Source organism: Photinus pyralis, unplaced genomic scaffold (assembly GCF_008802855.1).
Source record: "Photinus pyralis isolate 1611_PpyrPB1 unplaced genomic scaffold, Ppyr1.3 Ppyr1.4_LG7, whole genome shotgun sequence".
In the NCBI taxonomy this organism is placed as follows: domain Eukaryota; kingdom Metazoa; phylum Arthropoda; class Insecta; order Coleoptera; family Lampyridae; genus Photinus; species Photinus pyralis.
The window spans coordinates 12,116,194-12,129,789 of record NW_022170738.1 but is presented as its reverse complement, the minus strand read 5'-3'; the positions used below and the strand labels follow the sequence as shown (position 1 = coordinate 12,129,789).

At 42.7% G+C, this 13,596-nt stretch overlaps 3 protein-coding genes across 3 annotated transcripts; 1 reads left to right on the top strand and 2 right to left on the bottom strand.

Moving 5' to 3' along the window:
• Positions 1–2,176: 2,176 nt before the first annotated feature.
• Positions 2,177–3,175, top strand: LOC116175646 (zinc metalloproteinase nas-4-like). The gene is made up of 3 exons (XM_031493871.1): positions 2,177–2,550; positions 2,595–3,015; positions 3,063–3,175. Exons 1-3 carry the CDS (start codon positions 2,177–2,179, stop codon positions 3,156–3,158), a joined length of 891 nt encoding a protein of 296 aa, XP_031349731.1. The 3' UTR covers positions 3,159–3,175.
• Positions 3,176–8,157: 4,982 nt separating this feature from the next.
• On the bottom strand, positions 8,158–9,663 carry LOC116176638 (aminoacylase-1-like). Its single transcript, XM_031495292.1, has 7 exons — positions 9,551–9,663; positions 9,335–9,504; positions 9,121–9,292; positions 8,928–9,074; positions 8,702–8,883; positions 8,431–8,657; positions 8,158–8,384 (listed from the first exon to the last, which is right to left on the bottom strand). Exons 1-7 carry the CDS (start codon positions 9,642–9,644, stop codon positions 8,180–8,182), a joined length of 1,197 nt encoding a protein of 398 aa, XP_031351152.1. The 5' UTR covers positions 9,645–9,663; the 3' UTR covers positions 8,158–8,179.
• Positions 9,664–12,385: 2,722 nt separating this feature from the next.
• On the bottom strand, positions 12,386–13,596 carry LOC116176639. Its single transcript, XM_031495293.1, has 5 exons — positions 13,553–13,596; positions 13,160–13,488; positions 12,937–13,117; positions 12,710–12,886; positions 12,386–12,664 (listed from the first exon to the last, which is right to left on the bottom strand). Exons 2-5 carry the CDS (start codon positions 13,435–13,437, stop codon positions 12,473–12,475), a joined length of 828 nt encoding a protein of 275 aa, XP_031351153.1. The 5' UTR covers positions 13,438–13,488; positions 13,553–13,596; the 3' UTR covers positions 12,386–12,472.

Below are 13,596 nucleotides of genomic sequence, written 5' to 3'. Positions count from 1 at the left end.
GAAAAATTCGCTTCCGGAAAATGTAGGCTTCAAAAAGTCGCCCTGGCGATAGGCGCAGTGGAAAATTATTTCCTGGAATAATTGTATTCTTGTCCTGAAAATTTAAACACAAAACGAAAACTTTTCCCTGGAATACGTGCGTGGCAAATTTGCCCCCAGAAAATTTAGTCGCGAAAAAATTTCCGTTGGAATATTTGACCCACAAACACTCGTCCTGACAAAATTTGCCCTGGGAAATTCGTTTCTCGAAAATCGCCGATTCCTGTAAAAAAAATCGCCCTTAGAATCTACCTGAAAATTCGCTAGGAAAAATCGCTCTCATAAAAAAGGCTCGTAAAAATCTACCTTCGCTAGAATACTTGCGTGAATAATTCCGGAAAATTCGATGCGCTCTAAAAATCGCCCCTGGTATATTTGACTCCTAAAGGCTAGTCCTCCGAAAAAAATATACGAGACAAATTCGCTATGAAAAAATCGCCTTTTTAAAATGCTTCCGTGTAAGATTCAACCCGTAAATTCATACAGGGAATATTCGCCTCTACGAATTTTCCTCCCGTAATATTTGCGTGACAATTCAACTCATGTATAAAAAATCGCATAAGCCGCAGTGCAATTGTCACTTTGACAGCGGCAAAAGTTACCTGCAACTTTTCCAGCGACAAATGCACTAGAGGTTTTTTCACTTATTCATTTTCGAACCAATTATCGCATTATCCTTTCCCATATGATTAGTTTGACGTTTGTCAATAATTGACTAATTTGGTGAATTTCTTGTTCGTTAAATTGTCCTGCCGAATTACACTCGAGGTTAGTATTTAAACCGAGTAAATTTGGGTTGTTGCAATTCAAATCTGTTTCCTTTTAGCAATTGAACTCGAAAAACTGTCAACCTAAAAATGCTCCACCTTCGGTGTCGCATTTTTATTAGTTGACAGTTTTTCTCGTCTAATTGCTAGGCAACAGATTTTCATTACCTTAACAACCCAAATTTACTCGGTAAAATACAAACCTCTTGTGCAATTATAAGTGAAAATTTCACCCCCAATTTTCGGGAGGGTTCTTCCTGGAAAACTTCTTTCGTAAAAAATTCGCCCACCGAATAAAGTCGTCCTTGGAATATTTGACTCCCAAAAACTACAAGAAAAATTGTTCTGGGAAAATTCGCTGTGGAAAAATTCTCTTCCGAAAAATTTACCTAGGGAAAATGTAGGCTCCCAAAATTGCCCTTGAAACATTCGTCCAAAAAAGGAAATTCATCTACAGAAAATGTTGAAAAAATCATCTTTCGAATCTTTCTACTCCCCCCGGAAACTTGCGTGGAAAACTTGTCCCCAGAAACGTAAAACAATCGCCCTTGAAATATTTGACCCACAAAAATTATCCCCTCAAAATTCGTCTTGTGAATATTTGTCGTGGAAAAATTCATTTCCAGAAAATTCGCATACGGAGAATTTAGCCTCTATCAAAATAGGCCTTGGAATATTTGGCACTTAAAATCTCCGAAAAATTCGCCCTGGGGAAATTCTCTATGGAAAAATTATCGTCTTGAAAATTTGAGATTGATAAATTTGCTCTTGGAAAATTTTTCCCTGGTATACTTGTGTAAAAAATTTGTCCCCAGAAAGAATCCGCCGTTATTTTACTCGCAAACTCTAGTCCTGGTAAAAATTTGCCTTGGAAAAATTCTAGATGAAAACAACTTTGAATGTTTGGTGCACACCCCTCTGTGTTAATTTGAACTAACGTGAATTAATTATAATTAACGAGAATTAATGTCAATTAACGTGATTCCATTTGAATTAACGTAAATTAATTTGAATTTAGTGAATTAACTTGAATAAACGTGAATTAACATGAATTTACGTGAATTATTTTGAATTTGAATTTTTGGTGTAGGTACACTAAAAATGTTACTTGTTTCCCCCTAGGTATCCCCCAGGAGTTTATGGTAAATTGTAGTCGTCTTTAAAGGCTCTTGAGTTTTAAAACTTTGACTACAAAGCTCTTAAGGGCTGCCACTGGGTCGGAATTTTATATTATTCCTTAAATTGGGGAGTTTCCTTCCTTATTAGTCTATTTGTGGATTTCATTTCACGCCCACTTCGTTTCCGTGAACTTTCGTCGCCCGGACGGGTCAAGGCGAAAAGTAGGCGTCCGCCGCTGTCGTCCCGCTGTCATGCTTGTCACGCTAATCGCCATAGCTCTCGTTCTGGAGACGCGCGGTCGCGAATTAACAGAGTCCGACTACGAAGAGGGTGGCATTAACTTCGCCTACCTCGGCCGACGGATATTCGGAAAGCCGAACGAAGAATCGGGCCGTAACGTCGCCGCCTGGACTCCCGGCTATCGGGAGAATCCCGAATTCCTCGGCACATACGCCGAGGGCGATATACTCTTCGGGCCGCAGCGTTTGCGCAGTGCCGTAAAATCGGAATCGAGACGATGGGTGCATGGGATCGTACCGTACGTGTTCAGCTCGAAGTTTTGGTTCTTTCAGAGGTTCATGGTGTGGAGAGCGATGGCGGCCTTCCATCGGGAGACGTGTATCAGGTCAGGCGGGCTTTCTCTTAACCATAAGTTCAGCTTCAGTTCAGATTTGTAGAGCGTTCGGATCGGGATCGAGACTACGTGCTGTTCATCTCGCAGCATTGGGGTTGCTATTCCAGCATTGGTCGCGTGGGAGGTAAACAGGTTGTCAATTTGCAAAGGCCAGGCTGCCTGAGGAGCGGGACGATCATTCACGAGTTGATGCACGTCATCGGATTCGCGCACGAGCAGTCGCGTTTCGATCGGGACAAATTCATCAATATTTCTTATGAGAACGTGCATCCCAGTAAGAATTGGGTTTCTTTGGTCACTAATCCAGGTCGAACTTTTGCAGATATGACCAGCCAATTCGATATGTCACCGAAGCAGGACTTTACCGATTTGGACGAGCCGTACGACTTTGGCTCCATCATGCACTACTCCTCGTATGCGTTCACGTGGAACGGGCTCATGACGATGATTCCCCTCGTAAGTGAGCAAGTCAAACGTAAACCCAATGCACCCGACCATTTCAGGATGGAGTTACGAAATTGGGACGCGCCCATTACTTTAGCCCTATAGACATCATTAAGGTGAACAAGTTATACCAGTGCGCACGATCAAGCACTTAGTTTTGGTTAATCCTTGCCTTTAAGATCTACATAATTGTATTGAGGATAATAGGTTATGGTAGAATATAGAAACACTTAGAAACTGCTGAAGTCTTATGCAGTGGATTCGAGACTTTTAAACGCCTTTAAGTCCCGAAGGGCCCCAAAGACCGTTGAACGGTCTTAAATGCTCTCTCTCTCTCTCTTGCATTAAAGAACTTGAAGTCCCTTAGAGGCCGGTATAGACACCCAATTGCTTTTAAACACTCGGCACTTAGGGACCATTAAAAGCTAAACTTCTCGTCCAGAAGACCTCTTAAAGGTAAAAAAAAACAAACTCGAACGGCTTTTGAACCTTCCCACTATTCCGATGAGTCCGAAAAACTGATACAGCTTCTGATAGGTATCTAACGATGTCCATGAACTTGGCAGGCCTACTACAGCAGACCATGGCTCTGCTTACTCATATCGTTAGTGTTCCGTTAGTGCACGTTAGTGCCGCTGAAGAAATCGTTAGTGCACAAAAGGAAACTATTGGAAAAATATTGGTGGGTCTGCTAACTTCATGCCAGCAGACCCATTTGAGAAAATCGATTCAATCTTTACACTAGTTAAACTAGCAGCGTTAGTGCTCGTTAGTGACGCCAATATAAACGTAAGTGCTCAAAGTGTAACAGCTCAAAACGTTGTAAAAAGGGGTCTGCTAACTTCATGCAGCAGACCCACATTGGTTAAATTGGCTCTGTCCTAATGCGAATTTGAAGCGGCTCGTTAGTGCTCGTTAGTGCTTCACATGCGAACGTTAGTGCTGCAAGGAATCCGCGTCAAAAAGGTACCAAACCACCTCAAAATTGACCGGCCAACTTTATGCCAGTAGACCAATGAACGAGATCCGTTTGATTTTCTACTTTAATCGACCGGTAAGTATTAGTGCTCGTTAGTGCCGCCAATATAAACGTTAGTGCTCAAAGTGTAACAGCTGAAAACGTTGTAAAAAGGGGTCTGCTAACTTCATGCAGCAGACGCAAATTTGTCAAATTGGCCCTGTCCTAATGCGAATTTGAAGCGGCTCGTTAGTGCTTCACATTCGAACGTTAGTGCTGCAAGAGATCCTCACCAAAAAGGTACCAAACCACCCCAAAATTAAACGTGGCTTATTGGGACCTGCCAACTTCACGCCGGTAGACCAACAAACGAAATCCGTTTGATTTTCTACTTTAATTGATTGATCAGTATTAGTGATCGTTAGTGTCGCAAAAAGCCCAAAGCGCAAGAGCTCAAGCGTGAAATTATGGGTTTGCTAAATTCATGCAGCAAGCCCACATTTATTAAAGTAGTCCTGTCTTAATGCGAATCTGAAGCTCCTCGTTAGTGCTCGTTAGGACTTCACTTGTACACGTCAGAAATAGAAACCAGAGCTAATAAAGACATCACTAATTTAATCGTTATATAGTTTTTCACAAAGCAAACTCATATTTTCACATCTAGAGCTGTTGTGCTTTGAGCACTAACGCTTTTTTTTGCGACACTAACGATCACTAATACTGATCAATCAATTAAAGTAGAAAACCAAACGGATTTCGTTTGTTGGTATACCGGCGTGAAGTTGGCAGGTCCCAATAAGCCATGTTTAATTTTGGGGTGGTTTAGTACCTTTTTGGTGAGGATCTCTTGCAGCACTAACGTTCGAATGTGAAGCCGCTTTAAATTCGCATTAGAACAGGGCCAAATTGACAAATGTGCGTCTGCTGCATGAAGTTAGCAGACCCCTTTTTACAACGTTTTGAGCTATTACACTTGGAGCACTAACGTTTATATTGGCGGCACTAACGAGCACTAATACTTACCGGTCGATTAAAGTAGAAAATCAAACGAATTTCGTTCGTTGGTCTACTGGCGTGAAGTTGGCAGGTCCCAATAAGCCAAGTTTAATTTTGAGGTGGTTTGGTACCTTTTTGGTGCGGATCCTTTGCAGCACTAACGTTCGCATGTGAAACACTAACGACCACTAACGAGCTGCTTCAAATCCGCATTAGCACAGGGCCAATTTGACAAATGTGGGTCTGCTGCATGAAGTTAGCAGACCCCTTTTTACAACGTTTTGAGTTGTTACACTTTGAGAACTAACGTTTATATTGGCGGCACTAACGAGCACTAACGCTGCTAGTTTAACTAGTGTAAAGATTGAATCGATTTTCTCAAATGGGTCTGCTGGCATGAAGTTAGCAGGCCCACAAATATTTTTTAAAAATAGTAAGTTTCCTTTTGTGTACTAACGATTTCTTCAGCAGTACTAACGTGCACTAACGGAACACTAATGATATTAGTAAGCAGAACCATGGTCTGCTGTAGTAGGCCTGCCTAGTTCATGGACATTATCTAACGCTATTAGAGAATTTTAAAAGCCCTTAAAAGGGCACCAGTTATTTTTCAGTCTCATAGGAACAACTAACTATTGACTCTTAGATACCCTTAAAATCTCGCATGTACGTTAGAATGGTATGAGAGCAAGTACAGGGTGTCCCATTTTCAACATTTTTACAGGGTTTTCTAATTAAATTATAATTTGTGATTTCAAAAACTCAATAAAAACAAGGATTTTTTCATTAGCAACTAAAAAAACGTTATATGTAAGCATAGAACTTTTTTTGATTTGCTTGAACGCTTTGGTTTTTCTTCTTTGTACTATTTGAAATGAATAATTTGTCATTTTTTAGGAGTAGCGTAGGTTTTCAATATGGCATCTATCTTTTACTACCCTGCTTTTTTCACTCGGATTATTTAACTTATATGGAAGTCTATCCAATATTCTACTAACTTCTATTTGCAATAATAATAATGAGAAAAAATTGCACTTGCATCACAAAACACGGTCACTCCTTAGTTACGTGACTGGGAAATCCCTTTTACCAAAGCTTCGAACTTGCACCACAAACAAGGTCACTCTTTAGTTACCTCGGCAGATAAATCCTTTTTCAAGACGCCTGTCATGAAAACCCTAAACCCAACACATGCCTTTAGAAGACGATTATCAACCTGAAAATTAAGGGGGGTAAAGGCCTGGGGAAAGCGGCGTAGGTTCTGGAAGAAGCAGACAGGTGCTCCCAGTAACCTAGGGACCAAAGCTCGGTTCCATTGGTCCTGATGCTCGGGCGACAATGTCCGACTTAAATACAAAAACCACTAAAGTCGTAATGGAGGAGTCGCTACCTCCAACCACCACCGATCAAGGCCTGTCCGACATCGAGAGGACCTTATTGGCCTTTGACGAAGACACTAGCCTAGACCCTCCCTCCGAAGAAACACCTGAGGACTGCAAATTTTCGGGTAACAAAGCCTCAGAAGAGACAAGCTATAGAGGACATGCAATTAAAGGTCACTTCATCAAGTAAAACTTTGTGGAGCAGCTCGCAAGCGGTTCAATAAACTAATAGGTGCTGGACATAACCCAAACGAGACTAGGATCATGGCTGCAAAGTCAAGCAACACCCAACAAAAGCCTCAGGAGGGCCAGCAGGCTCAAGGCTCAGTGGTAAAGCGTTGGGCTGCCTAGCCGGAGGTCGGGTGTTCGAACCTGGGCTGAGGAAAGAATTTTTTATCTGTGGCAGACCAGTTTCGAGCATTCTGATGGCTACTTCTGAAAGTTTTATTAATTCGTAAGCACCTCTAAAAAGCATTAATTTATGCGGGTCAGTCTGTAATTGAGCGGAAGCCTGTTGAAGGCCCAGAACAAGAGAGAGACTATAAATAAATAAAGAAAGAAAGATAGAAAGAAAGAAAAAAGAACTAAAGAAAGAAAGAAATAAACAGTTAGTAGTTCTGTCCCCAGATGGGAACGCAGATAATTCCCTTAAAAAAAACCCGTCCTCATCTCCACATCTTCTTGAGCCAAGGAGGAAGGCGGAGGCGCCTCCACACCTCCAAAGAAAACCTTTCAGGACGCTGTCCAGGGCATCAAGGTGGGATCTTCTCGACAAAACATGGTCAGGAGAAAGAACGGATCCCCTCATTCTGCATCATTTGGATAATAGCTTGACCTCCTCCTTTCCTAGCAGGCAGAATAGTGGGATGGAGGGTGTCTGACGAGTTGTGCATGTACGAGGAGTTAATGAAAAGCATTACCGCAGGCCTCTGCAGGAGGGTGATGGATCAAGTTGACCTAGAGCGACTTGCTACATTCCTCGCTGATGCCCTTTTCTTCTCGTTTGAAATTCCCGTATCCTCTCGCCTACGGAAGGTGCTCTCAAAGGAGAAGAACAACCCTTTGGGAATGATGGTGGAGGCAGATGGTGACCGTGCTCAGCTAGAGAGTATTTGCAGCTCTTGAGGGGAACCCATTTCGCGGGACAAGAGGCTAACTTGGAAGCCTCACATCACCATGGCGGTCAACAAGGCCACTACGGCCTTAATGAGCTGTCGACGCCTCAATAACCTCCAAGATGCTTATGGAAGAAATAACCAGGCGTAATTAGTGTGGGTACTAATTCACGAGGGGATAGCCGGTAATGAGGAGGCTAAGGTCGGCACTAAACATCCCCAAATTGGACCGGAACCCCACTGTGGAGCACCACCAAGTCTAGCTGGAGGAGTGAAAAGAAGTCATCTCAGAAAAGGAAGGAGAGAATCTTCCCCAGGACTAAGACAATCCAAGAAACTGATCGGTTTCCAGGAGACCAAAACCGGCTCGCTGCTAGCACTCAGCAGAGGTGAACTAACGGCATCTGCTTTGAGGAGGAAGAGACGGCAGAACACCTCATCTGATTGGTGAGACTGTCACCGGACCTGGGTGAGGCTGCAATAGCACCTCAGCAGATCAGGGAGTTGCAGCCGGAAAAGATCCTCAGATTTTTCAACAAAACTGCCTCCCTCGGAGTAAGATGCTAGGGGCAAGCACAATAGACCAAAGGGTCAAAGTGGATCCATACTTGGGACTTAAGGCGGCAGAGTCAGATTACAGCTTTTCAAGCTGCTTAGAAGGTGTTTGTTCCTTCACTTTTAAGTGAAATCGAGTACAGTCTAATAAAACTACGTCAGGCGTTTAATTAAGCATTCGCAACTGCGATAATAATTTCTTTGTAAATTTGGATGCCCTGCAGGAACACATCTACGTTCAGGAACTCGTCGTCCGCATGCGCTCTAATCGGCGTATCCTGTTTCGCACCAAAACCAAAAGTGGGAATACCAACGGACCTTAGAAATCTTCCATCCGTATTTCCCCGAGCTATGATGAGCTGTATCTCGTACCCCCTTCAACGAACCGAGTTAGAAAGTGCACGCTTCAAAACAAAGTTACATTTTTTTCGACGCCTCGTTGAAGGCAACCCAAAATACGTTCGACTCATCAGTCGCCGTATTAGGAGAATCGCCGTCCTTGAGGATATCTTCAATCCACACTCCTTCCCCAGCACTCTTGCACCACTCCTTCACCCTACCCTCAACGCTGTCATAATCCTCAACCGGAATGCGAAGGTCGAACACCAAAACGAACTCCTCGGGAATAACGTTCCCCTGAACTCCTCCCTAAAACACCTTCACAACACCCGATCAGATTGGCCTCAACGCACCCGCATTATGGTAAGGTTAACGGTCGTCACGTGATCTCCACTTTTCTCTCTGTCCTCCTTCGCCTTTTGCTCTGCTCGAAATGCGTAAAGCTTATTCAGAATGGCCCGCAGTTTTTCTCCCGGAGTGTTCTTCAGCAGAAGCGACCCATGTCCAGATTTTCCCGGACAGTGAACGGCAAACTCTGGAAGCAAGGGATTAGTGAACGATTGTGAATTGTGAACTTACTCCAGTTTCTCTTCTCGCCGTACTGGACAACAAGAGTTTTGCCGTTACCGCTCCTCCCTTCGTCTATGGCGAACCCGACCTTCAATCCTTTAAAGTTGTCAGTCTCGACGTACTTCATGACACCTTCACCTCCACCAAGTTCCTCGTCTGGAACACGCCGAAGGTAAGCCATTGGACTCAGTTTAACACTCACCTGGCACGAAGGTCACGTGAACCGTTCGCCGAGGCCGAACGCCCTGAATCTTCAACCTCCTGATCGCCTCCAGGTACTGAATCCCCGTCGATTTCGTATCCTGAGCGCCGCGCGCGTAGATATCCCCCTTCTCGTCGATGTCGGCGTCGAACGGCCTATGCGTCCAATTCTCCTGCAAGCCAACGTTAAAAAAAATCGCGCCGAAGGGACCAACCTCGAACACGGGCACCACGTCCATGTGACTATTCAGCATGACGCTAGGAAGCGACCGCTCCTTGCCCGGCCACGTCAGTACGACCATCGGATTCTTCGGCACGTCCCGAAAGACCCGGAACTGCAGCCCGATGTCCTTCGCCTGCGTCTCCAGAAATTCGACGCACGGCTCTGCGAAGAAGGTTGATAGCGGGGAAGCAAAACCGCGCGTACTTACCGTAGTCGATGTCGGGATGCACGGACGGTATGCGGAGGTACCGTCGAAAATTTTCGACGGCGATGGTGTCCAGTTCTTTCGACGACAGATCCATGGCGTTTATGATACCGAAATATCTTCGATGTGTTTATGAATAGAGCGAGCGCGAGAGGATGCGGTTAACCAAAACCGCCTGTTGACAATGTTTTCAAGACTTCGGCTGATTGAAAGGAATGTGACACAAACAGATCATCCTAAAGCAATCTTAAAGTTCTAATGCGTGTCTACTACGTTCACGTGATACCTGCTGTGCTCCTGGTACAACCCACTTTTGTCACGTTTAGTATTAGTACGATCACCATTTCGCCAAAGGAGTTTTAGGAAGAAGACAAAGCACCTCAATGTCTTCATTTTAATTCCATAAGTTAATATCAGGAGAACAGAGGTGAAAATCTCCTGTAGAGAATTTACTAGCATATGCGTTCCGATTGCCGATGAGAATCTCACGGTTGCGTTGTTTCATTAGAAGCAAATGGCCGACAAAGTTGAAATAAAATACACCTTCTCGCAATAGGACATATTTATGAACCCCTAATTCAATAGCAAAACAGGAATTTTCCATTAAACGCCATTAAAATAAGCGTTTTAGGTCTACACAACATAGGAATTTCTCTAACAAGTAAAAAAAATGCTGCTATCCTAATTCCAAAAATTTCAAAAAGTGTTAATGGTATCAGGAGCAAATAATTCGACTGGAACATAGCTCACGTTTCATATTCCCCAAAAAATTTTCATTTTCCTATGTCAAAGGCGTAGGATGAACAAACAGAACCAAATACTTCGTCACCGATATCAAAGCGCTAATAAAAATAATACTTTCCCACCATGCAGTTTATCAGGAGCGTATTTGCAATTCTCCTGATACATTTTTTTAAAAACAATAATAGAATAAAAATTGTAACAGGTATTATAAATGGACTGATAAGTCCCAACAAGCGGACCTGTAATCCTAATAACACATTTTTGTAGTCCGATGTCCCCCGGGAATCCTCACACACAATTGGGATAATGTAAGGATCGTGACATAGCTTTGTTACAGGAGAACATAACTTTAAATGGGTTTCTGTGGCCCTGATACAAAGATTGCAGCTTTGTCCGTCATTTAGTTAAAACCTTCGTCTATCCTGTTACATTAGGAGGTCATATAATGCGAGACGGTTTCGTTTCCGTTCCGTGTCTGCGATTCAAATACAAACTCTTCTGGGTGTGTCTGGAAATATTGCAAAATGGCATACGCACATGTATTAGAAGCGTGTAATGCGTGAGAGAGTGTTTTATCAATATATTCTTGACTTACTGCGATTCTGGATTCCTGGTATCCTTTAAAAGAATCCTGCCTCCGGAGACAATAATACGCGCATAAGTGTTGGACATGAGGTTTGAAAAGTTTTGGGTCTCTGTTATCCTGATACAAAGTTCCTTAAATAAGATGTATCAGGACAGCATAATACTTGTCAATGTTTCTTGTGGAGCATTCGAAATCTTCTTGCGGCTTATGTGATCCTGATACAAAGTTCCGATAAATAAATTTTGGATTAAGCGAAATAATTTTGGCTATAGTTCTAATGCATGTAACAGGAGACTGTAAAACGTGAAGAAGGTTTCGGTCAGCAGATTCGAAACATTTCTGCGACTCCGTGATTCTGTATAATAATTCAAGTTCTGAAAAGAGATTTAAAACGTTCTCACGTGTTTATGATCCTGATACAAAGTTTCATAAAAATAGAGTTCGGATCAATAGAAATTATAGCTCGCATTAAAGGAAATAGTTTTACACTTGTTTGCAGATCTGGGGCAAAATAATATAAATATTGTATTAAGGGACTATACAATTTAGGAAAGAGTATTGTCAATAGATTCTAAGAACTCATATTTACCTGTAGTCCTGATATAAATATTCTTAAAAAAGGATTGAAACGTTCTTTTGTCTCTATGATCCTGATACAGAAATCCGTAAAAATAGCTTTTAGATCATGGTTGTGGTTCTTATGAAAGTATGTACATATTGTATCAGGAGATTATAGTACCTTAGAAGGTGTTTTTTTGCCAATAAGTTTAAACATTCCCGCATTTTTGTGATTCTGATATAAAAATAAGAGGAATTTGTATCAGGATAACATAATACATGTCAAGAGATCGAAAACGTCCGTGAGTTTCTGTGATTTTGATACAAAGTCAGTTCTGTTGAGAATACTACTTAGCTGGGGGGTACTCCATACCCCCGGTGCTTACAGGGGATTAAAAACTTACTTGCGTCTCTGAGATCCTGATGCTTGTTGTATCAGGAGATGTAATACGCCAGAAGACGTTATGACTACAGATTTTAGAGATTCCTGCATTTCTCTGATCCTAATACAAACATTGTTTTATAGAAAAGCACATATGAGGGGAAGATTACGCGGGAGAATTAAAACGTTCTCGTGCCTCTATGATCCTGATGATTCCGTAGAAATAAATTTGGGTCTTGATGCGAAGATCTGTAAGATTTTGTATTAGGAGATCATAATACTTAAGAACGTATCTGATTTTAAACAGATTTCTCGTTGTATTAGCGTTTTTAATAGCGTGTGTAGAAGCTTTATCTTCCCATGAGTCGCGGAAAAACGTTGTTCAACAGATTTAAGTTTTATCAAGACTCCATGATGTGACTCTATCTAATATACATTTTTTGTGGTTCTGTGATCTTAATACAAACGCTTGGGAAAAGAAATGATTTTCCGACCTGTACTAACAATGCGTAAAGACTTTTTATACCAGGAGCACATAATATCGAGATGGACTTGGTCAGTAAACCCCTTCGTCCCTCTGTGATTTAATAAAATCCTCGATCTTTTCAATACATTTAACATTCTATCAAGGGTGCAGCAAAGTGTGAAAAACCAACTACCGATGGCCGGTCCGCTGTTTCTCCTCGGCGTCGAAGTAATGCTGCAGGTCTCTGACTTTTCGCATCGTCCTCTCGTGGTAGACCTTTATCGAGCCTAAATCTCCGCCGATCTCCTTCGGAAAGTACCTCTTCGGTATCCATTTTTCGTAAAAGTCGCGCATCCCGTTGTCGCCCGCATGGAAAACGACCTGGAAAGGTGGGCAATTTTACACTGCCGATTCGCGGGTACTCACCTTCGTTGCCAGATCTTTATGCAACCACGGTTTGATTATGTTGAATGCCGCGAATAGAGCTCGATTGGCGTAGAGGATGTGAAGGTTCTTAGTTATTAGCGGTATTGCCGTTTGAATGTAATTGAAATACACTGGGATTACATGAAGGTTCAGTTTGAAGATGTGCATGAAGCTAAACTAAAATTGGAAGTGAGCCCCTAAGATAGTCGGTACCGTTAGCTCCGTACCCCTCTGACATCAATGATATAAATTGAATCTTGAGGATTTTCATCCTGAAGTACACTCTCCAAGACCATACAGTTCATCTTCAGGAAACTAGGCGTGTCAAAGTTTCGGTAGTTGGTGTCTTGAAATGACGACAAGAACAGCGAGGAACCCTGGTAGCGTTCGGGCAGCACTGCGAAGTACCTGAAAGAAGTTTTGGGCTGACGTCGAAATTTGAACACCTACCCAACGCCAGCGATGCGTCGCAAGTCTTCGTTGAGCACGTTGCGGTCCCTGAAGAGGACGCACTCTGCCGTTTTGCACCTGAAGTAGTTCTCAACGGTTCCCTTGCAGACCTCTACGTCATTGTTGGTGGAGATCAGGAACAGGACGAGCTGCTCATCGTTCAATTTCGGCAAATCCGTACTACTCAGCCAGTCCCTCAAAGTCCGAAGATCGTCTTCGGCCACGTGACCTTCGCGAATGATATCGCGGGCGTTAAATCCAAACTTAACCTCCGACATGTCTGCTTGAGAACTGACTCCTCGATTGCGCAGACGGTGTCATAAACTCGCCTGAGAACCCGACGCACAATGAGTCATTTAAATTTTATTGGCATGATTTAATTTAATTACAAACCTCCTCTCAACAGTTCCTAATTTAGGAGCTCTAATTGTCCAATG

What these genes read in the sequence shown, in the direction of transcription:
- LOC116176638 (XM_031495292.1), bottom strand. Translation starts at nt 9,644, where the DNA reads ATGGATCTGTCGTCGAAAGAACTGGACACCATCGCCGTCGAAAATTTT. An exon ending in ACGTGGTGCCCGTGTTCGAG is followed by an intron (nt 9,293 to 9,334) that starts GTTGGTCCCTTC and finishes GTTGGCTTGCAG; the next exon opens with GAGAATTGGACGCATAGGCC. An exon ending in TCACGTGACCTTCGTGCCAG is followed by an intron (nt 9,075 to 9,120) that starts GTGAGTGTTAAA and finishes GGCGTGTTCCAG; the next exon opens with ACGAGGAACTTGGTGGAGGT.
- LOC116175646 (XM_031493871.1), top strand. Translation starts at nt 2,177, where the DNA reads ATGCTTGTCACGCTAATCGCCATAGCTCTCGTTCTGGAGACGCGCGGT. An exon ending in CATCGGGAGACGTGTATCAG is followed by an intron (nt 2,551 to 2,594) that starts GTCAGGCGGGCT and finishes GCTTCAGTTCAG; the next exon opens with ATTTGTAGAGCGTTCGGATC. An exon ending in TCATGACGATGATTCCCCTC is followed by an intron (nt 3,016 to 3,062) that starts GTAAGTGAGCAA and finishes CGACCATTTCAG; the next exon opens with GATGGAGTTACGAAATTGGG.
- LOC116176639 (XM_031495293.1), bottom strand. Translation starts at nt 13,437, where the DNA reads ATGTCGGAGGTTAAGTTTGGATTTAACGCCCGCGATATCATTCGCGAA. An exon ending in CGACGCATCGCTGGCGTTGG is followed by an intron (nt 13,118 to 13,159) that starts GTAGGTGTTCAA and finishes AACTTCTTTCAG; the next exon opens with GTACTTCGCAGTGCTGCCCG. An exon ending in ATAAAGATCTGGCAACGAAG is followed by an intron (nt 12,665 to 12,709) that starts GTGAGTACCCGC and finishes CCACCTTTCCAG; the next exon opens with GTCGTTTTCCATGCGGGCGA.